A 22,444-nucleotide genomic window follows, 5' to 3' on the forward strand; every position below is an offset into this window, starting at 1 on the left:
ATGTCATGAGTGGTGTTACAATAGCTATATCGTCTAATTTACTAGATGCATTGATCCCTGTGGTGAATCTTTGGTTACAGGGATAATGTCCACATACAATCGTTAGCGGAATTCATTGTGAGTGCTCCGCTTACTCCACTTCTTAAGCCGGATAATAGTATTCGTCCTTTAGCTGTGGGCAAGGTTTGGCAGCGTCTGGTCTCCAAGATTGCAATAAAAGGAGTTTCCAAAGATGTGGTAGGGTACTTACAAAATTTTTAGTATGGGCTGCGGGGTTGGTGTTTATGGTGGAGCAGAAGCGATTTTGCATGGTGTCAACCGTATAGTGCATGCTAACAGTGACAGTACCTCTATTTCGATGCTGCTTGTAGATTTTCAGAATGCTTTTAACATGGTTAATCAAACTACCATGTTGAGAGAGGTTCGTATCTGTTGCCCGGCTATTGCCCCTTGGGTAGAGTACTTGTATTGTCAACCTACGAGGTTATATTTGGGAGATGGCTGCATCTAACAAGGCGACCCTTTGGGTCCTCTTCTCTTTGCACTGGTGTTGCATCCCCTGATTCTACATATCCAGTCCAGTTGTCAGTTATTGCTAGAAGCTTGGTACCTAGATGATGGGACTCTGATCGGAGATACAGAACAGGTGGTGATAGCTTTGGGTATGATTCAGAAAGAAGGTCCTTCTTACGGGCTGGTTCTTAATGTGGCTAAAACTGAGATATTTTGGCCATCACTGGATCCACGTCACTCTAGTCCGGGTCTCTTTTCTTCAGATTTGTCCTGTCCTTAGCAATGATTCATCCTTTGCCATGGGCCTTGCTCGCAAGCGTATTGAAAATGTTATGTCTTTGATGGACCGTTTAGCTGCATTAGAAGATCCATAGTGTGAGTTATCACTTTTATATGCTTGTGTTAGGCTCTCTAAGTTGGTCTTTGTGATTCGTACTTGTCCAGTACTCTTTTTCAGAGAGGCAGCTAAGACTTTTGATCGGCATCTCTGCAGTGTTCTCCAAGGTATTGTGGTTTCAGATGGTCCTGGCTTCGGTGATATACATTGGCGTTTATCGACACACCCATTACGTCTTGGTAGGTTAGGTATTTATTGTGCCACTGATATCTCTACTTTTGCTTTTGTGGCCTCCTGTTGTCAGACCTCTAAGCATCAGAACCACATTCTTAAGAGTTATAGCCCAGTGCCTTTGGATGAGATTCTTGATGTTGCTAGCAATGCATTGCATCTCTGTATTCCTGATTTTGACCACAATTCTATGATTGTGAATGTTACCGTCCCGTCAAAACTACAAAATGTTTTGGCGGAAACGTTCTATGGTAAGATTGTTGCTGGTATTGAGAGGGAGTTTGTGTTATCTGCTCGTCAGAAAGCAGTCATTGGATGCTTGCAATCAGAACATGCAAATGATTTTCTACTTGCTATCCCGATGGAGGGACTTGGATAGTGTATGTCGCCGGTGGAGTACATTTTGTGTGATGCATTTTAGAGGGTTGGAGTACAAGTGAAGAAAGAAGCTCTTGTTAATTTTCTCACTGATCCGAAATGAGGGCAGATCGACACTTAAGTCTTCGGATGTCTTGATCTACAGTTGGTCTGAGAGAAAATATGCATGTGTTGATGTAACTGGAATCTCTCCGTTTGCAAGGTTGGGGAATGGTGGCTTTGAGGTGGGAGAAGTAGCTAAGAGAGCAGCGATGGAGAAATTGAAAAGCTTGAGGAAGCTTGCAGAGCTAACCAGCATTGTTTCATTCTGTTTAATTTTGACACTTTCGGTTTCTTGGAACAACAGTCTATTGAGCTCCTCAAGCGACTTTAGAAAGTTATGGAAAGTAACGTAATGACAGCTGGTTCTAACGAGTTTGTATTTAGGAGGATAGGATTTGCTATTCAGAAAGGACTTGTAGCGCAACTTGTTGCACGCTTGTCCTAATCATGTCATTTGTAAAACTCATTATCATTTTCAATAAAATTACCACTTCAAAAAAATAAAATGATGCATATTAGGTTACAAACAAAAAAAAAAAAAAAAAAAAATTGATGTATATTAAGTTACCAAAAAAAATTAAAAATTAAAATAAATAAACAACTAATGATGTATATTAAGTTACCAAAAAAAAAGGAAAAACTGATATATATTAAGTTACCATTAAAAAAAAAAAATAACTATTCGATGCTTGCAGAAAGTTGCTGATGGACATTTTGCTGCAGCGGTAAAAGTGTTGTCATCATCAGGAGTTGCCTCCAATACTGTGGAGACCATATGTGCATTAGATGATAAGCACCCTTATAAGAGCCCAAAACTATAATTTTAACCCCTTAATAATATTACATTTAGACCAATTATGTGTATAATAAGTAAGAGTTAGTACTGTTTATGTGCTTTTATGTATTTCCACTACACCATAACAAAAATTTTCTAACAATTGCAATTTCTCATTTGTAACACATATACATCCGTTAGTAAATTAATAACAGCTAGTGTTCCGTTACATAATTACTTAACCGTTAGTAAGCTAACGGAATTATTTTGTGACGTTTGTAGAGATATTAACTAACGGATGTACAAGTGTGACTAATGTTAAAATCTAATCAGAAAATTTGAGACCAATTAAAAAAATAAAAGAAAGAAGGCAAAAAATTTAGCGGGACTTTTTTCACCTCGGCCGCTCATTAGGTTAGCGAACAATACCCTTTTGAAAAATTAAACAAAACAAAACAAAAAACGAATGGAGCAAGTTTATATGGAATCAATATATCCACCCTCGCTATGCAGCCTTTGGCGGGAAATACTAAGACGAGGTGTGCCCATAGATGTGCATGTTTAGAAAGTTGGTGTGCATTTAACATCTTATTTGTTGTCTCTGTAAAGATCATATTAAGTCATTTACCCATTTGTTCGATATGCACCTTCTCTCAAAAGCTTTGGAAGTGGATTGCGTTAGCTTTTAACTGCTTCACCCCTCTCCTAAACTTCAGTTTAGCGATGAATTTAGCTAAACTATGGAGCAGTAGAATACAACACTTATGGAGCTCAACCATCATTGCAGGAATGGTAAGCATTTGGAAAAAGAGAAATAAAGTGTATTTTGACAATAAAGTGGGTAACTTGTGGAATGTAAGTTACACGTCAAAATACAGGTAAAGATGTCGGCCAGACTCTCCAAAACACATAGCTGGAACACCGGGTTTTGGGATGTCAATCCAAGACCAAGGAGAGCACCAAGCATCAAATAATGTTGCTGGATACCTCCTTACAACAATATCATTAAGCTTAATATCGATGGTTCAACTATGGGTAACCCAGGTCCATCAGGCATTGGTATAGCTTTTAGAAACTGCTTGGGTGAATTCCTTCTCACCGTGTGGCAGAATATTGGAGTGGGCACAAACTTCATAGTTGAGTGTCTAGCAATTATTATGGGGGTCGAAACTGCTTTACACAAAGGTTGGAAACAACTATGCATGGGTAGAGTCCGATTCTGAAGCGGCTGTCAAGGCTTTTGAGAATGACCAGATCCCTTGGGAGCTTGTATCGAGATGGTTGAGCTGCAAACTTGAAGTTCAATCCATCAAATTCACCGCAATTTGGCGAGAGGCCAATATCACTGCAGATGCATGAGTTGGTGGTGGTCTGCAAAACCAAGAGAAGTTCATTTACCTAGGAAGACCAAGTTGGATTCACAAGTGGGAAGCTCCTTTCCAAGTCTTCTACATATTTAAATGAATTATAACTAGATTTAGGTTTGATTTGGCAAAAATATTGTGTATGTGAGTCTGTTGTCTACACTAATCATTTTTGTATTCTTTTCCTTTTCTTTTAATACAATTTAAACTTACCTAGCAAATTAAAAAATGTTTAGCGCTTCTAAACTGGTTCTCCTCTTAAATCTCACAACATATGTTATTATCAAAACACAAAATTAACCTTGCTTATTATTTTGTTCAACGAGCACATTTGAGTAGCACACCGAACAGATTTATCACAATAAAAAAAAACCAATATTTCACAGATGCAATTCCATTCCCATCATATTATCAAAGTATTACAAAAAAATTTGTAATAATTTATCGAATTACTTTTTTTTTTTTTTTTCAATAATCAATTTATCGAATTACATGCAAATATATATAAATGCTCCATTTTCATTATTAACAATTTAACATCCGCACATTTACTCTTATTTTTCTTTGTATAATGGTCTTAAATTGGTAAGTCACACGTGCACATTTTATTATTATTATTGTTTATTCGGGGAGAGTGATGACGATGGCTACTAGGCAACATGATCAAGTCTGTGATAAAAGCAAGTGAGTTGTTAAACTGTAGGAACGGTGTTAAAAACATTTTGCAGCTAATCTTATGAAAATGGAACTTGTTTTATGGGTTTAGGAGGCATCCAACCTTTGTAGGAAAGTTGAGCTTTTATAAGAAGGTTGTTCAAGTTTAAGCTTTTTTAAGTGAGCAGAGTGAGAATGAGAAGAAGGAAAGATTGAGATTGTACAAAAAAAGTCAGTATATAACTATATAATCATCATAATTAACTGTGCAACTAGAAAAGGCGGAAAATTTGGTGGGGTGGGTTGGATTTGTTGGAGAGACATCTCCGTAACACCTGTCGTCGACATTACCAATGGGCTTCTTCCTTTTTTTGTATATAAATAAAAAGTTTGTTTCTTTGTAAACATGGGTTTCTTTTCCAACCCATCGACGACGACAAGAAGAAGAAGAAGAATGGCTAATTGATTCATAGTAATTATTAGTAATGCCTCCCCTCCACCGAATCAAGCAGCAATCTTCTTCTTCTTCCGCGGTTGTTACCCAAACCATAACGTCTTCGTCGTCTCAAGATGCCCACCAGCTTCTCGTGAGAGAGACCCTTCGCATAAGTGCCAATCTTGCCTCATCATCATCACATGCTCCTGCTTCTGTCCTAATCGAGGATGCCCAATTCATCAATTCCAGCTTGAGAGTCATCTGTTGCGAGGAACTTGACGGCCGACGCTGGAAGTATGTCGCGGAAACAGACACCTCTTCTTCTTCTTCTTCTTCTGCTAAATTCAACAACAGGCCTTCTTCTTCATCTGTTCGCGCCATCAGCTTACAGGCTCCCCAACCTCCCATCGATGTACTACTACTTTTCTTATTCATTCAATTTCCCAATTTATAAACTATTACTTTATTCATTGTAAATTATTACTTTATTCATTGTTAATTATGCATCATTTGTATAATGTTGTTTTCTAATAACACAAATTAAATTTTACTTTTCTCTTTGGACTTGTTCAAATAATCCCTCATATGAAAATATATAAATAAATTTCTTTATCAATGTAAAACCAATTCTTTCTATCCTGGCCTCTGTATTATTTTTATTATTATTATTGTCTCTCTCTTTTACTGCCGAGTTTGTGCTGCAAAGCCATTTATTTGTTCTGTTTACTAATATTTTTATATGCATCATGCACTCTACTTACCATGCAGGAGTTTATGTCCTTCATAAGATCCTATGTCGTGCCTGAAGGTTTCCCGGACAGCGTTTCCACTTCTTATGTGCCATATATGAAATGGAGAGCTTTAAAGGTACGCTGTTTATCTACTTAAATATTCTTATTATCTCTAAGCAATTGGATATTGGCCATAAAAGACCAAAACCATACTAACACAAAACATAACACATCCGATTTTACTCCTTTTGAATGCTAATTTGATGAGCTCATGTTCCTTCAGCACTTCTTCGGTGGAGCCATGGGTGTTTTCACTACACAGGCATTGCTCAGTTCGGTTGGACTTTCTAGAGATAGAGCTACTTCAGGGGCTGTTGCAATTAACTGGATACTCAAGGTGAAGCAAATCTCATTTGCAAAGCTATTCATTATCTGAAATCAATCTCTTTTTTTTTTTTTAAAACGCTTTTAAACAATTTGCCCTTGACGCTTATGAAACAATTGGCGCCTTCACAGGGAAAAATTCATTTAAGGGAAATGGTAATTTGAAGAATCTCACAACCCAAAAAAAAAAATGTAATATATACATGTTTTTGAGTAGCTAGATTTTGTCATCCCATCAAATCTTGTTACACATATGAAGAAGTCAAGTCTGGTGGGTGGTTTAACTTCTTAGAGATTTTGCTGTTACTTCGACACATAAGCACAATGTATATCTACTGATAAACAGTTATGGCACCCCTTGATGTAGAGAAATTAGGAACTACCCGAAAATTAGATTACCACTTTGAGTATTAGTCTATTAGATAGTATAAAAGATGGCTTCGGGGAAAGATAGTTTAAATTGGTTTTGCAGGTATTCTAATTCTAAGTCACCGCTTGGTTAAGGGGAATCATTGAAATCCAGGGTGTGTAGTCTAAATAAATATGAGATAAAAACATTAAGTAACTGAGGTAAACATAGCCGTTTTCTTTGTTATGTTGGTAATCTTAAACATTATGAGCATTTAACTTAAAACCAATTAGCGGTAAGTGGAGGTCCCAGAAACATTTATACCGTACTGCAAGGCTTGACGCATCCCATGGGGGACTATAACAAACATCTCAACAGGTAACTTTACAAGTTAAAGTACTTAAGGGACGTAAAACAATGTTCGTTCCGTTGTCAATTTCATTTGGTTATTATGGATTGCTCTTAATGGACTACTGATTCTTAACGTTTTGTTTATGCAATGTTTGATTGGAGGCTTCAATCCTCCTAAACTAAATCCATTAAAGTATTCATCGGTCTGGATGGTGGTTTTTTTTCTGCTGTAGAACTGTACTCTTAGTCTTATCTCTTGAAGATTTCTATCAATCTCTGTGAAATCTACAGATCTTGTAGGCTTCCTAGCACTGCCCAACGATGAATCCCATTTGAAGACAAAACACCCAAACAACGTCTCTCTTCATTCCTCCCATATACTGGATCAGTGAGAGAGATGTGGCATTAGTATCGTTAGTTGGTGTTGCTACAATGTTTGATCTCGTAGAGATGCATCTACTGTTTTTTTTTTGAAATTGAATTTGTTCTTATGTTCAGGATTTATATTTTTAAGCTGTGGGTTCCCTTTTACATAATTAAGCTTTTGCAAAATGTTTTGCTCAATTCTAGGATGGGGCAGGTCGTATCGGGAAAATGCTTTTCGCAAGGCAAGGAAAGAAATTCGACTATGATTTAAAACAGGTAAAGTTGCTCTTACAGACATATTGTCCTCTTTAGCATTATCAATAAAAAATATTCTCTTCTTTTAAACTTCTTTCCTACTATGACCTTTTCCAATTACTGAAACGTGTTGCAGCTTCGATTTTCTGGTGATCTCTTGATGGAGTTAGGTGCTGGGGTAGAGTTGGCAACTGCCCTCGTGCCACACCTTTTCCTGCCATTGGCTTGTGCTGCCAATGTGGCAAAGGTTGGAGTCATTTGTTTTTTACTTTTCTTTTTTAAATCCTTCAGACCTTCATATATCTTTGGTTGAAGAAAACGTAACCTTGTTCGTTTCACTTCTTTCATTTAGAATGTTGCTGCTGTAACATCTACATCAACTCGAACTCCAATATATAAAGCCTTTGCGAAAGGAGAGAACATTGGGGATGTCACTGCAAAAGGAGAATGTGTTGGCAATATTGCAGATCTGGTATGTTATCTCTGCTGTTTATTTCTTGCAACCTAACCATAGTCACAAAATGCAGTTCTTCTCTATAAAAAACGTGAAAAGCCGGTGTTTTGTGCTCTTCAACTCTAAAAGACAAATACATGATGAAAAATGGGAAAGGTGATAAGAATCCAAGCCGTTATATAGAAAAATGTTGTGCAAAGTGTTTATTGGTCTCTTATTCCAACCCAGACATTGTCAGTAACTCTAAATCTACACTTTGCATAACTAGCTATTTTCTAAAGTTTTAAAACAGAATTGAGTTAAGCATTTGTAGCTGCCCACGTACTACTTCACTTACACTCCTGACACGGGAATTTAATGGTTTATATGTTATATATATTACTACCCGCCCTACTTCTCAGTATATCTTTGCGTCTGCAACAAGGTTATTCTGTTTTTAATTTGTCTTGTACCTCAGATGTTAGCCACTTGCAGTCAGTGTATTTCACATTATTTGAGATTTTGGTCCATGTACAAATGGAAACTCATGTCTTATGTTAGATATATCTACACAGGATATATATGTTTATACTAATGTGAATATATTATTGATAGTTGCATTTGAACTTCCTATTTTGAAGCTGGGGACAGGGTTGAGTATCATGATATCCAAAAAGAATCCATCCTTGGTTTCCACCTTTACACTTCTCTCATGCGGATATATTCTCAGCTCATACAATGAGGTGTGCTCTACACCCCCAATAAACACCCCCCCCCTCTCTCCCTTCCCTTCCCTTCCCCCTTCCCTTGTACCTGAGTACAAGTTCTTTTCCCCCATCTTACTGCTGTTGTTTGGCTGAAGTTGCAACTTGTTATTTGGCTTTGCTTTTCATCAGGTCAAGTCTGTAGTATTGCGGACTTTGAATCGCGCAAGATTCACTTTGGCAGTTGAATCTTTCCTTGAGACTGGTTAGTGAGCCTATAAAATTTAAACAGAGCAATGATAAAAGAGTGCTTTGCCATCTGATCAATTCTTAAAACTTGTTCTTATTCTATAGGTGATGTACCCTCATTGCAGGTGGGAAATATGAGGGAAAGCGTCTTCACTTTCCCATGGTCAAAGAATAGGCCCATTGTGCTAGGTAGTCTTTATGTGATAATGGGTTTCGATTGTTTCAATTTTTTACCTGAACTTCTAAGTTCAAATCCACTCTAATTCTTTTACCAGGGTCGAGGTTTAAAGACGCATTCCAGGAGCCTGATTCATACCTCACTATCGAGCCCCTGTTTAAGTGTATGTCTTATAAATAGTAATCCATTACTTGATTAAAGGAGAGATCTGTTAAGCAGAGTGCGCCTTTTCTTATATGCATCGAGGGTTCCGTTTATTTTATTTTTATAATTTTCTTCTTCTTTTTTTCTGGTAACTGTAACTGTTTATTTATTTGCTTACTTATTCATGCTTTTTCTGACAGAACGAAAGATATATTGTCACTTATAATCCCTTGAAGGGTAATATTTACGCTTTACTCAAAGATAAGGCGAAGTCTGATGACATTCTAAAAGCTGCTTACCATGTGAGTATTGAAAATGAGACCCATTGACCAGAAAAATGCTTCAGTATACTAAAAGCTAAAATTCTGGTATTACAGGCACATGTGCTTTTGCATTTCATCCGTTCTTCAGATAAACGTGACTCTTCAGTGTCCAAGCACGATGGAAATGACCTTTTGGATTTCATTGGATCCTTATCAACTCATCATTCCTTGCCAACAACTATTGATATTGAGGCGCATATTGCTGAGTCCTGTAAGATTGTCTCGAGCTCATATGGAGTGTTTAAAAAGAAAGCGTCTGAACAGGTACTTATAAAGGAAGTACTATCTTTGTATGTTTCACTAGATGCAATGCATCTTTTAGTTGCATTCTAGTGATTCTACTATTACAGGAGCATGATGGTTTTCTCAGTAGACAGTGTTATCTGTTCTGCTAGTTTCATATATTGAAATCATAGTTTTTGGGGTTTCAATTTTCATCATTTTTTCAAATATAGGTTATTTGTCTTCAACTCTTTATTCATTGACAACTTGGTTAAATATGCATATACACATAATTTGATGACTTTCTTTGGTAAATTGCCTTAGTAGGCTGCATCTGCAATGGCAGACAAACACCAACTATAATATGAGACATTAAATTAAGAAAGCATCAAAATATATGTGGTGGGTGAGGTGTTTGAAATGAAATTGACATTAAAAGTAGTCTTATTATTAGATTTTCCCGCCCACTAAGAGATCTACATCCTAAAACTCATCTGGATCACAATTTTTAAACAAAGTACAGTCTTCTCTGGCTCTCTGCAATGGTTTTGTATTGCTCCGTTTGGGTTTTGGAATAATGTGTTTCACTCTTCTGAAACTTGTGATCTTGTTGCTGCAGGGATGGATGATGTCAGATTCATTGCTCAACCCAGGGCGAGCTCGACTTTATTAACTACTGCAGTACAGAATATACCTCAGGTTTTTGAAAGTTAAGCATGGTTGGTCTGGACTGCTTACATGTACAGGGTTGCAACTGAAATAGGGATGGAGCTTCTCAAGCAAATCAAAGCGCCCACAGGTTTTCTGTTTTGTTGCTGTATTCACGTTCATGGTATCCCGAGCACGTCATTATATTGCTTGAATGTGTAATAATATGATTTTAAGGGTCTTATGAAGGAAGATGTGACAATGGTGGATTCCTTGTAAAGCTGTCTTTTAATTCAATCCAGGATGCTGCTGGTTGAAGTCTTCAATCCAGCCACATTAGAATTTAGAACAGTGTCAAATGAACTATTAACTTCAATCTCTGATCTCGTGAGAGCCATTAGAAATGTGTGATTACGGCACGACCGCATGAGTGTACCCTTGAACTTCTGCTCCAAGAAAATGCTGTCGCTCTTACATCTTGGTAGTTTCCGAAATGACTCTCCCTTTGCTAAAAATTCCCTGCAGTCGAGTAACTATGCCAACGCACAAGTGAAAAGAAGTATGAAATTACGAAAGACCGATCAAATTTTTGATTAAATATGGAAAATGAGATTTCAATCAAAAGAAAACATTTCAAATGTAACTTTTACGAAGAATTGTGAAACACTTATAGTTAATTAGATCAAGACCTAAATGAAAACTTTTGTTTCTGGTGCAACAGCTACATATGGTCGGCTATAAATAATTGGATCAGAAAAAATTGGATGTCGACTTTTTCACCACAAAAAAATAAGCTCGAACTTACCTTTTAAAAAGCTAAATGAATTGCAAAAACAATTAAAAAGATTTCTAGAATTTTTAACATATATTCCAATATTTTTCTATTTCAATGATATTTGGTTTTGATATCTGAAAAATTTTTAAAAAAACTGGATCGAATTGGATGTGTTTTCAAAATAGTTTACAAACGATTAATTTCAAAACATATAGCGAGTCTATTTCATATACTTAAATTGTCTATTTTACAAACCAAATAAAAATCAAGAAAACAATATTGTCATTCTAGTACATGTCTCAATTTATAATTCCTATTTTCGAATTAATGTTAAAAACACGATGTCTGAATGAGTTGTCTAAATTATTTTCTTGAATTAATACATTTCAAAATGATTGCTAAATGAATGTATTAACTGGATAAAAAATAATTATTCTAAAAGAGAATCCAATTATATAATTCAAATTTCCGATTTATTTAAAACTCTTTATCCAATCTGAAATCACCCCTATTATCATCCATATTTCCATTGCCAACTTTTAATGTAACATATGAGAAAACCTCACAAACCTTTTTGAAAAAACTGTTTGATCAGTGTGTTCGTTCATGGAGAAAACTCTTGTACGAAACTCTTAAAGGAACCCCAGACACTAGCAATTTTAAAAAAATCCCCGAACGCTTTATGTTAGACAAATAGAGAACCAATACAAGCAAATCAAAACAAAGTATGGACCTCTATTATCTTTCTTGTTTTGAGTCTACAATTTTTCATGATACAGTCTTACTCCCCAAACCACATATATAATTTAATTTAAACAGCATCTTTGCAACAGGGAATATCTTCTGATCCTCGACTTTTACAAAACAGACTTCATTGACAAGCATCATGCGTCATATTTTGGCCTACTGCAACACATTTGGCTGCGGCTCGACACACAGAACTACAATCTATTATTTCAGCAGCAAATTTCTGAACTCATCATTAGATTTGGGGGTCTCGTCAGATTCTTTCTTTGGGTCATTATTGCTTCTACCAAGGGTTCTGACCACTGTACGAGGTACTGCAAACGTGTTTCTACCTCTGAGCTGGATATTATCTCCATGCCTATTCAAAATAGAGGACTGTGTTTGTGATGCTACCGACTCTTTCTTTTGGGAGCCAGACCCTTCAACTGAACCACCACTATTACTAGCAGGTCCTCTCTTATCTGCAAAAGAAAAGAACAGAAAGTAAAATCACAGTAAGTATATTGAACCACTAGAAATAAAAGCACAATATCGAGTTAATATACAAGGTTGGTTTAGAATTATCTGCAAAAGAAAAGAACAGAAAAAATAAAATCACAGCAAGCAGATTGAACCAATAAAAATAAAAGCACAATTATCGACCTAATATGAAAAATGTGTTTGGAATTAAGTGAAATGGGGGGTGCACGTCCAAACAATATGATGTCCACAAAATTTTATTTTCCTCAGCAACAAAAAGAAGCTATTATCAGCATCCACACAATATTTGTTTCTAAAACCATGATAGCCAGTGAACATCAACTCTATCATTCTTTTCAACTCACGGCACAATGCCAACAGTTTACTTAGGCGACAGTGAATACAACTTGTTGTGCATCTCGAAGATGTATCAACTCGTAGTTCATCTCGATGCACAATCAACGGTGTGCATTCAGCTGTGACTAACTTTAGCACGTTTTTTTTTCCTTTCCTTTTTAAAAAAAAAAAAATTTATCTACCGATGGGCAATAAACACAATGTTAATATTGTCACTCTCTCATCCAGAGAACAAGCAACGGAAGACTTGTCAAATCAATATTACGTATACAGGTGAAGAAACGACTATGCACACAGACACAGAGACACTAAATACCATGTTCGCTTGAGCTTCTTCCATAAGATTCTCTTCCTTTCTTATGTTTTGGATCAGACCGAGCAATGCTCACTTTCTTTCCCAGTAAAATCTGCTTATTCTTTGCTAAAGCTGCTACAAGATGAGTATCGTCTGCCAAATCTACATATGCCAATCCCTTGAACACAAAGATGAATACTGTGTCAGTGTATAACCAGGAGATCCCATCTACACTTAAATGATCATTTTAAATTTATTCTGAAAAGGAACAAAGAGAAGTATTATGAATGACAAGATGTACAGGTATAACTTAAAAAAGCTATTCAGCTGTAGCTATTGCCATAGGATTAGGTTTTTGACTTCTCAGATTGGTTCATAAAAGCACAGCTATTGTGGCTAACTCAAACTTTGATCTGATAAACCTTAGAATTGACAAGTAGCATGTCCAAACTAGTTTTCCCCAGAACATATGCTGCACTCTATTTCCCCAGAACTTGACTTTATTCTAAATTTTAGTGAAATGGAAAAAAAAAAAACAGTTAAAGATCTGATTTCCCTTGTCATGTGGGGGAGGGATAACAGAATGGTACTTGTCACTTACAAGAGGAAAATTTGAGGTATCACATTTGGAATTCTCAGGCTTTCACCTTGAACACCACGTGAACGAAATCGAAAAATTCAGAAACCCAAACCTCAACTATATACATATATCCAAAGATTTGGACAGTCAGCAAATCTGGTGAATAGGATGTGTGCAAGTGAGGTTACTCAATTTCCTATGCATGCAAGATATCTTAGCTACACATTATCATTCATGACTTGGGACTTACTTTCAACCCATGACCCTAATAGCTTTTCCTAAAATTATTAAGAAAGTCCAATACATTCTGACTCCGACAGTGGAAACCTAAAATGTGAAATCAAATTTACTACCAAAATTTTCACGTGAGATGCGTTATGTAGGCGTTACCATAAAAATATGCACATTATATATATATATACACTAGTAATTCATGGTCATATCCACGTTCTGCATTATTAGTACAGAACATGTACATAATACGATGTTGAATTGAACTTAGAAATTCAACCATTTCTCATAGACAAACTCAAATGCACGGCAGGCTGTTCTATAAGCCTCAACTCACAGCATTTATTTAATGGGACCCTTGTTGGAAATGTGAAAGCTAAATTATGATTGTGAGTACACAATGCAATTTGTTCAGCTGACAAGTTTATGTGGTTGAATTTTGATTCAACAACACTCAAGGAAACAACAATAGTTCTTCCAAAAGCTATACTGATCAAATTCTAAAATTATGTCTTAGAAATTTTCCAAGTCCAAGATAAAGAGATAGTGAGGCACTGAATCGGTAGGCATATGTGATAATGCGAAAGAGAGCACTGTCAGAAGACATGCAACGCGGAAGGTGATTTCTATTTGAAAGACATCCAAAGACAGACCATCATTCCACACAAATATATGATTAACAACATGAAATCACACAAGTGCATCTGTGGGTGTGGGTGTGGGTGTGTGTGTGTGTGTGAGAGAGAGAGAGAGAGAGAGACCCTTGACTTTCCGGTGAGCTTATCCCTCAGTAGACGAATAGCTGTAACACCACCAACATCACTAAAGAAATCACGCAGATGTTCATCCTTTGCCTGCAAAGGAGATGTTATTTACGTCACACAGCCGTAACTTATTGTGATTCGTAACAAAACTCAACTCAAAAGAAAGAATGAGGGCAACTTGCCTGAAGGCTAAGGTTAGAAAGAAAGACAGTGCACTGATCCGTATAGGTTGCTCTTGGAACTGAGTATTTTATTTTCTGCTCATTCATGGTTTCAGGTTTGCCTAATTCCACGTTACTGTCTTCTGTTGATTTCTGACTTGTCTCTCTTTCAAATGACTTTGTTGAGTTGTGAGTTGTGCCTTTCTGCCTCTTTGATGTTGGGAGTTCCTCGGTTGATTTGGCACCCATTTTTCTCTTCTGGGGAGCTTTTTTTGAGTGAAGATCCTCCTTTTGAGCTACTAATGCAACACCACTCTTGGACTCCTGTTGTGACCTATATAACTTGAGTTCCTCCAATCGTGGTGTCACCTAAGGAAGACAATAAGGAGAATTATATTTCAATCTGAGATGGGAAGTACACCATTTGAGATTGCACAGGCATCTGCAATAATATCATCTAATGCACAAAGCAAAAATAGAGATCACAATCTAGGTACTTCAAGAAAAAAGGAACTTGTAGAAGTCCAACAAAATTTCTTGTTTAAGAAGAAATGACCATTCAAGGAACAATGGAGAATAAATAAAATCTAAATAAGCTACATCAAGTTAGGTCTCAATGTAGTAATAGCTTTCATACACAATTACTATTGTATAAGACAAATAGTTATGAACAATAGAGTCCTTGATAAGATTTTAGAGCAAAATATCCACGAGATACAAAAGAGACAAACAGTGTCAAGTTAGGTCTCATTGTAGCAATAGCTTTCATACACAATTATTATTGTATAAGACAAATAGTTATGAACAATAGAGTCCTTGATAAGATTTTGGAGCAAAATATCTACGAGATACAAAAGAGACACAAACACAGAGTCAACTAGAGAAAAGAAGCTCACTAATAAACAAAAAGGGAGTTCTTTGACAAGAAGAATATACCTTCCTCACAGCATGATCATAATCGTCTAATGTACCGAATTCCCGCTCAAAGCGTACCCATGAATGGCATATGTCCTGAATGATTCTGTGTTTTTAGAAAAGGAAGGTATCATCTAATACATAATATACTTCAGAAGTTCAACACTGAAATATTGAGATTCCGATGTTAGAGGACTTTGAAAAAATACAAAAACCAGCAACTCAAGACACATATTATATTTGATTAAATTTGTGTGCAAAAAATATACAAATGAATTCAATAACCATGTGATTTTAACCTATTAACCAAGTTTAGGGAAGGAGAATTATTTGCAATGCGTAATAGATTTAACACAACAAAGTAGACATCTACTTGATGTGATTGGTGAATGCACTCTTTGTCAACAATCAAGATTCTTCTGCTTTCTATCCACAACCCAAATTTCTCCTAGTAGTTAACACCTGGTGAATTAATCTAAAGATAAGTACCATTTACAAGGGTACACGTGTCAATGTTCAGCATTAGTAAAGTTCCTCCAAGTCCAATATATGTTGGATTAGTTAGGGGCAGCTGCCTTCATTGCAACCAATTTGTGATTGGCTCAGTGGGCTTGAGCGAATCGCTCTGTCACTCACATCATGTCCCCCAACTCTTTCTTACTTTTTGTAATTTCCTTGACTGTAACTTTCTTTTTTTGACATTAACAAAAAGCCTTATTCATTCACAGAAATTAAAATATCCAGCCTTCAGTAGTTGAGTCATGCTTAACTTAAACTTGCATCTATACCTCCTACAGTATGATAACTATTATGGGCATTAATCACAGGACTATTTACTTATAAGGAACTATGGCGAGTTTCTAGTGTTGAGAAAGCCAGAATCATACCTCCGAACCAGTTCCAGTAAATTTCTTACTGTAGCATCTTTTGTAGATGCCTCTAGCTTCAGTTACATGGCCTGTTTCAATCTCCATTTTTATGTATTGTTTCCATGCTTCAAACATCGAACCACTGTACAAGCCACGGCCAGTCTGATTAGAAATAAAGCAGTGACGAGAAGAGTTCTGAAAAGAAGTCAGTTACCCCTTAACTTGGTTAAAGGGGTGCTTAAAAAAGAAAACACTCAATTGTGGAAGCATATTGCGCTGTGATACTAGACCTGGTCTTGAGCAAGCTTTCCCATACTCCACGAACTGCAGCCAAATCTTTTCCAAAACTCAACTCTAAACGAGCCCAATATTCGTGCAGAAGCAATAAACCATCTGTATTTTTTAGGTGTGGGGAGAGGTAATCTGTAGCACGCTGCAAAAAGTCTACACATTAAAATATTGCGCAAGATAATAAATAAAAAAAATTCACCCTAGCACACCAAAGGTAATGAAATATAAACAAAATAATGAGAAATCCGTAAATGCATCTTGAAGATGCTAAATTTTCAGGCTTGTCTTAGACATGTTAGATGGATCATGAAAGAAAGTTTTGGATGAGAAACTAGTGTGTTGTTTCCATGTATACGACAAACTAGTATATATCAGATACTATCTTGGATAACTAGAACAGTAGAACCCCGTTAAACTAACATGCACTAAGTTTATTATCACACATAAATAATGAACTTTGCCAGTCCCGACTTGGGCCAATGTACTAAATTAATAATATTCGCCAAAATTTTAAGATATTAAGTTTCAAAAATTCCCCTATAGAGTTCTATAGGTCTCAATTAATAAGAAATACATATTAGACTAACTATGATGTGTAATGAAATAGCTTGTATGATAGCTAGTGTCTAAGTTGAAGAGATTGAGGTTTGATTAAATACACCCTTACCATATGATAAAGAATTAAAGATCATAAAAATGACTTTAACGTGTACATATTCTCTTATATAACAGAACTTGTTTTAAATGTATGATATTATATGATCCTTAAGACCATAAATAATGTACATAATTTTCAGGAAAAAAAAAAGTATAAGCAAAAAGCCAAAATATATGGATAAATCAACAGCTACAAGTTAGTCGATTAATTATAAAGTTATTGGGTTAATTTGAAACCACCCCGTGTTTTGAAAATCAAGAGACATACCCTACTATTTAACAGCTCCAGTCAGTTAGTCAACCGTTGACTCTATATAAAATACTTGTTGCTGATAGATTAACCCTTATTTATTTAATGATTAATCTAAACCCCACTTAATTAATGGATTTTGGCCGGTCCCAAAGGTATTAACTTATTGAAGTTCTACTGTGATAATTAAGACAATTTGATAGCCGAATAAGTATATTACATGGCAGCAAAAAAGCAGAGTTCTGCAAATATGAATCAAGAATCCAACCTGAAAGGTATCTCTAATTACAGAATATTCCAAGAAATCATCAGTTGAATCAGCCAAATTGATCCTGCGCCTTAAGCCATCTATGCGAGTGAGGAACAAATCCAGATACTGGAACAGATACTGGAACATAAATTCCACTGACACGTTAGTATGATTATAGATCAGACATAAAGAACTTCGACAAAACTCAAGACTCTACATACTGGAAGTCTGAAACAGCTGTAACTATACAACAGAACAGGTCTTTGATTTAGTTGAATATTACATGACCATTATGTCCGGACCATCCAAATAACACCAACCAAAGTGATTACACGACTGCTAAATCACCTATTTCACTTTACCAAAAAAAATCACCGATTTCTCTATACTAGGTGCTAAGATTTACAACTTTATCATAGAAACACAGATAATACAAGATTTACTCCAGCATCCCCTCAATATCATGGGATGAGACTGGTTAAATAACATATGGAGATTCAAAGTAAATTGAAAAATGTGACAGGTATCTATCTCGTCAAGTTTTCTTACAACAATATAGGATACATCATGATTACAGTTAATCACTGAATGGAAAACAGCAACCAGAAGCACATTTATCGAAACAAACATCCACTCATCCACTGGTGGTGTATACAGAAGCCTGTAAACAACATGCAAATAAAACTCCACAAAATCTTTGAAATTGGTAAACATAAGCACAAATAAACTCTTATTCAGTTACTTTTTCGGGTAGTTGAAGAGGGTTATCTATGAGGTCTTCATGTTGAAAAAATGTAATGGGAGAAATCAAGTTTCTGGGTATTAATAGAGGAGAGAAGGGTTATAATCTTATTGATAGCTAGATGAAAGACATGATCGTAAATGGGGTTTATATAGAGAATAACATCATCCTAGAAGGTGTGGTGTGAAGTTTCCTGGTCCTTGGTGCTTCTTCTGATTTTCTTTGTGTTTGTTGCCTCTTGTGCATTCTTACCCATTCGCCATGACAGCATTGTTCATGAGTCATGACCAACAACGAGAACTGAAATTGTCCAGATATGTTCAATACCAAAAAGTTTATTGGATATAAAGTTAAAGATAGAAAAAAAAGAATAATAAAATTTAACTTACCAGTAATGACCAAAAAGAATTGTTAAATTTACAGACAGCACGACACCAATTCTTACCTCTTCGGAGCTGGATACACATTGCAGGGATTGCTCAAAGACCTGAAACAGAAGGCATTATGGGGTCTCAATATTTAACATTAGGTAGAGAAATTTTTAAAAAATAGACTCAGCTGTTCTTTCTTTCTTTTTCTTTTTCTTCTTTTTATGGTAATAGCAATTACAAATAAGAGAAATCTAAAACAATTCTCTTTTGAGGATGCGCAACGTCATCCTCAAACAAGAAAAGTCCATGGATGGCCCTAATTGAAATATACTTCAGTAAAGAGATCATAAAAGCTAAAACATACAGTAGACATCAGTTCTTCAGAAGAATGAGCACGTTCCAAAGCTAGAAGATACCGAACCCAAAGTTCTCCAACCCAGGTACAGTTCCTGGTGGCCCTGGCATGAATATCTAAAACAATTTTGGGAACCTGAAAGCAAAGGTAAATTGTTATTTCATGTACGTCATAAATATGTGCAAATTGATTTAAGTTTGAGGGAATACCTTTATTGTCTGGTCCACATATCGAGTATAATCAAGCCAGAGATCGCTTGAAACAGGAAATTCCGTGACAGCACGTTCATACAGAATCTGAGTGCGAGCTGGGTCACCAGAAGACTGCTCAAATTTCAAATAAATCTGCAACATCATATCGACAATCAGTTCTGAATAACTAGAGAAATAACAATAGCCCACATCCAAAGTGAAGATTTATCAGATGCATTTATATTATTTAGAAACCAAACTGAGAAAAACAATTCTTGATTTCTTCGTCTAGAACCACATATATTACCCATTTTACTAGGAAACTCAAGCAACAAAAACTAATAATAGATAAATATGTTTGACCAGAAAATCAAATCTATGAACGTAAAGCATAAACGCGCATTACAGAATAACACAACAGCGTAAAGGAAACATCTCCAGCTAAAACGAGACAGTACTGAAGCCATCAACATTTACCATACCATAAAATGCTGAAGCTTCTCAGCAGGTGTAATTTCCCTGAAATATGTTCTTCATAACAAGCACGTGCATTATACATCTCCATGGCTTTTTGATATGATGAGGAGACATTAGGAGGAATCCCATCAAAGCTATTTGCGCTACCTTTAGGTGTATTTCCTAGTTCAGCCTCCCAAGACTTGTAAGCAAGAAGAACAGACCCTAATTCACAAAGTGGTACGGACAGCTGTCGATGAAATAGACTTCGAATTCGGTGGACCTGCTTCTCTTTTTCCTGCAAAACAACAAGAAGATACTTTTACATGCAAAATTTCAAAATAAAAGTTTGTAACTGGAAGAACCTCTGTTGCAACAGCCTCATTTTCTCTGTATAATAAGCGATGCGGATATGGATGTACGGACAATCCGGAACAAGCAAAAAGTACCCTAACAGGAGGTACACCCGTGTCCAAAAGAATTAAACAACCCATGCAACACAGGTTAGAAATTGAATCACAATAGGCTCATATTACGTAATAAGCAGATATGTATATATCAATCTTAACAAAGAACACAGGAGGTACACAAAGAATTAAACAATCATAAAATCAAATTGAATGAGTGGTATACTGAGCAAAAGAAAAGATTGATAATAATTTTTTGTATTTAATTATGTTTTAGAGGGAAATAGAAGCTTGGAAGAAAAGTAGAATAAAAATTAAGATGAAAAAGTTTAAACTGCATAAACACTAGTGACCTCAGTGTTGATGTGATCAATAGTTTGAAGAATGGTTTGCTCGAATTTGATGTATGCTTCCCAGATCTTATAGCCTTGAGTAACATGTAATCCAGCAGTAGGAAGAGCACGCTCAAACAAATCCCTGAGCTTTGATGTAGCAGCTGGTGAAGAGTCGCAATGGTCTTGAACAAAATTAAGATAGTCACACCAAAGAGGCACAGACTGCACAAGCAACAGCACATTCAGCACTAAAAGTGTAGAAGACCATTTGAGGATATAGAAAAAAAAATGCAAGAGTGAAAAGTTACTAGATAATCACGAAGGGCACGGTCGTAAAGCTGTGTGATTGCATGGGTAGAAGAAGAAGAGGTGAGGAGGGAAGCTTCGTCGTGGACCCATTGAAGCCAGAGGGAAGGGGATAAAGGGAAGAGCTGAGACATTGATTCCCTTGCCGCACGGAGTTTATCCAGCTCCCCAACTTTCCGAACAGCTTTTATGTACTGCCCAACAAATAATAATAATTATTAGATAGAGAGAGTGAAGAAGAAGAAGAAGAAAAAATTATATACTTGGACATGAGTATCGTAGTCTGTGGGATTGTCAGCTAATGCTTTCTCCACATTTTCAACATCTTCTCCTTCTTCTTCTTCTTCTGAAGAGCTGCTGCTGCTGCTCGAGTACTCTTCCATTTCTTTCTTCTTCTCTTCAACTGCTGCTACTAGGGTTTCATCATACTCCGCCATTGCTGCCCCAAACACTAAAGATTAAAGAAGACTCTTTTTTTTTTTATATATTTATGATTATGACAATAAAGCCCTTTACTAACAACAAGCCCCCCTCTCAAAATTCCTGAAACAAACATGACAACACTCGACCATTTCCGTCGAGCCTTGATCTCCTTTCGTCTCCTAAACGCCCGTGGGATAAAGCCCACTAACTTCATTCTCTGCACCCTTCTCAATTCTTGCACTCAACTTCTTCACCTCCGCTTCGGTTTGCAAATTCACGCTCGGATTCTTCAGACTGCCTGGTATCAACACAATGTCTTCATCAACACTGCCCTTGTTAATATGTATGCTAAATCTAACCTCATCCTCGATGCCAAATCTGTTTTCGACGCCATGGAGCAACACGATCACGTCTCCTGGACCTCCATCATAGTTGCCTATGCTCAAAATGGCCATGCTATACAAGCTTTTTCCTTGTTTAAACAAATGTTGCTGGACACTCATATTAGACCCAACTCCCACACTTTTGCCACTCTAATTACTACTGCTTCTGTACTACTAGTGCACTCTCAATTGGAATTGCCTGCATCCCTCCATGCGCACGTCATCAAACTCGGCTGTCACTCTAACAATTGTGTCGTCACTTCTCTCATTGATTCTTACTCCAAATGCGGTGAGATCAACCTCGCTGTATCCTTATATCGCGACACTCTTCACAGGGATGTTATTCTTCTCAATTCCATGATTGCTGCATATTCCCAAAACCAGTGCGGTGAGCAGGCCTTGACACTTTTTCTGGAAATGCAAAAACAGAATATCTCTCCAACGCATTATACCTTCTCTACCATTTTGAATGCTTGTGCCACTCTTGCCCTGCTTCCACAGGGAACCCAAATCCATTCTTTCGTAACAAAACTAGGTTCAGAGACAAGTGTATTTGTGGCCAGCTCTCTCATAGATATGTACTCCAAGTGTGGAAGCATTGATGAGGCTCGCCGCATCTTTGATCAACTGGACCACAGGAATAACATTTTATGGACGTCAATGATTACGGCGTATGCTCAGGGTGGAAGAGGAGAAGACGGGTTGGAGCTTTTTGACAAGTTAGTCAAGGAACAAGGCATGAGACCCGACAACATATGCTTAACTGCTGTATTAACCGCATGTAACCATGCTGGCCTCGTGGGATAG

The 22,444-nt window shown here is 36.6% G+C and overlaps 3 protein-coding genes across 3 annotated transcripts; 2 read left to right on the forward strand and 1 right to left on the reverse strand.

The window, feature by feature from the left end:
• Positions 1–4,347: 4,347 nt before the first annotated feature.
• On the forward strand, positions 4,348–10,413 carry RUS6 (root UVB sensitive protein (Protein of unknown function, DUF647)). Its single transcript, XM_086588091.1, has 13 exons — positions 4,348–5,142; positions 5,499–5,597; positions 5,745–5,858; positions 7,116–7,187; positions 7,303–7,413; positions 7,519–7,638; positions 8,241–8,342; positions 8,496–8,568; positions 8,658–8,741; positions 8,828–8,895; positions 9,078–9,176; positions 9,252–9,461; positions 10,039–10,413. The coding sequence occupies exons 1-13, from the start codon at positions 4,780–4,782 to the stop codon at positions 10,090–10,092; spliced, it is 1,569 nt and encodes a 522-aa protein (XP_086444217.1). The 5' UTR covers positions 4,348–4,779; the 3' UTR covers positions 10,093–10,413.
• A 1,146-nt stretch (positions 10,414–11,559) lies between these two features.
• On the reverse strand, positions 11,560–21,337 carry LOC147472885 (uncharacterized). The gene is given in 16 exon segments (XM_086588092.1): positions 11,560–12,050; positions 12,722–12,878; positions 14,273–14,365; positions 14,458–14,805; positions 15,373–15,447; positions 16,239–16,362; positions 16,511–16,653; positions 17,687–17,806; positions 18,856–18,897; positions 19,146–19,271; positions 19,346–19,480; positions 19,810–19,847; positions 19,850–20,081; positions 20,544–20,747; positions 20,834–21,025; positions 21,095–21,337. Coding segments are annotated over 16 exon segments (2,460 nt in total). The 5' UTR covers positions 21,269–21,337; the 3' UTR covers positions 11,560–11,793.
• Positions 21,338–21,739: 402 nt separating this feature from the next.
• LOC147472886 (putative pentatricopeptide repeat-containing protein At1g56570) lies at positions 21,740–22,444 on the forward strand. Its single transcript, XM_086588117.1, has one exon. The coding sequence runs from the start codon at positions 21,740–21,742 to the stop codon at positions 22,442–22,444; it is 705 nt and encodes a 234-aa protein (XP_086444243.1).

Source organism: Coptis chinensis, unplaced genomic scaffold (genome assembly GCF_015680905.1).
Source record: "Coptis chinensis isolate HL-2020 unplaced genomic scaffold, ASM1568090v1 utg653_pilon_pilon, whole genome shotgun sequence".
Classification (NCBI taxonomy): Eukaryota; Viridiplantae; Streptophyta; class Magnoliopsida; order Ranunculales; family Ranunculaceae; genus Coptis; species Coptis chinensis.

Coding starts and splice junctions, on each gene's coding strand:
- RUS6 (XM_086588091.1), top strand. CDS start 4,780: ATGCCTCCCCTCCACCGAATCAAGCAGCAATCTTCTTCTTCTTCCGCG. Junction 7,639..8,240: donor TTGGCAATATTGCAGATCTG/GTATGTTATCTC, acceptor CCTATTTTGAAG/CTGGGGACAGGGTTGAGTAT. Junction 9,177..9,251: donor TTCTAAAAGCTGCTTACCAT/GTGAGTATTGAA, acceptor CTGGTATTACAG/GCACATGTGCTTTTGCATTT.
- LOC147472886 (XM_086588117.1), top strand. CDS start 21,740: ATGTTGCTGGACACTCATATTAGACCCAACTCCCACACTTTTGCCACT.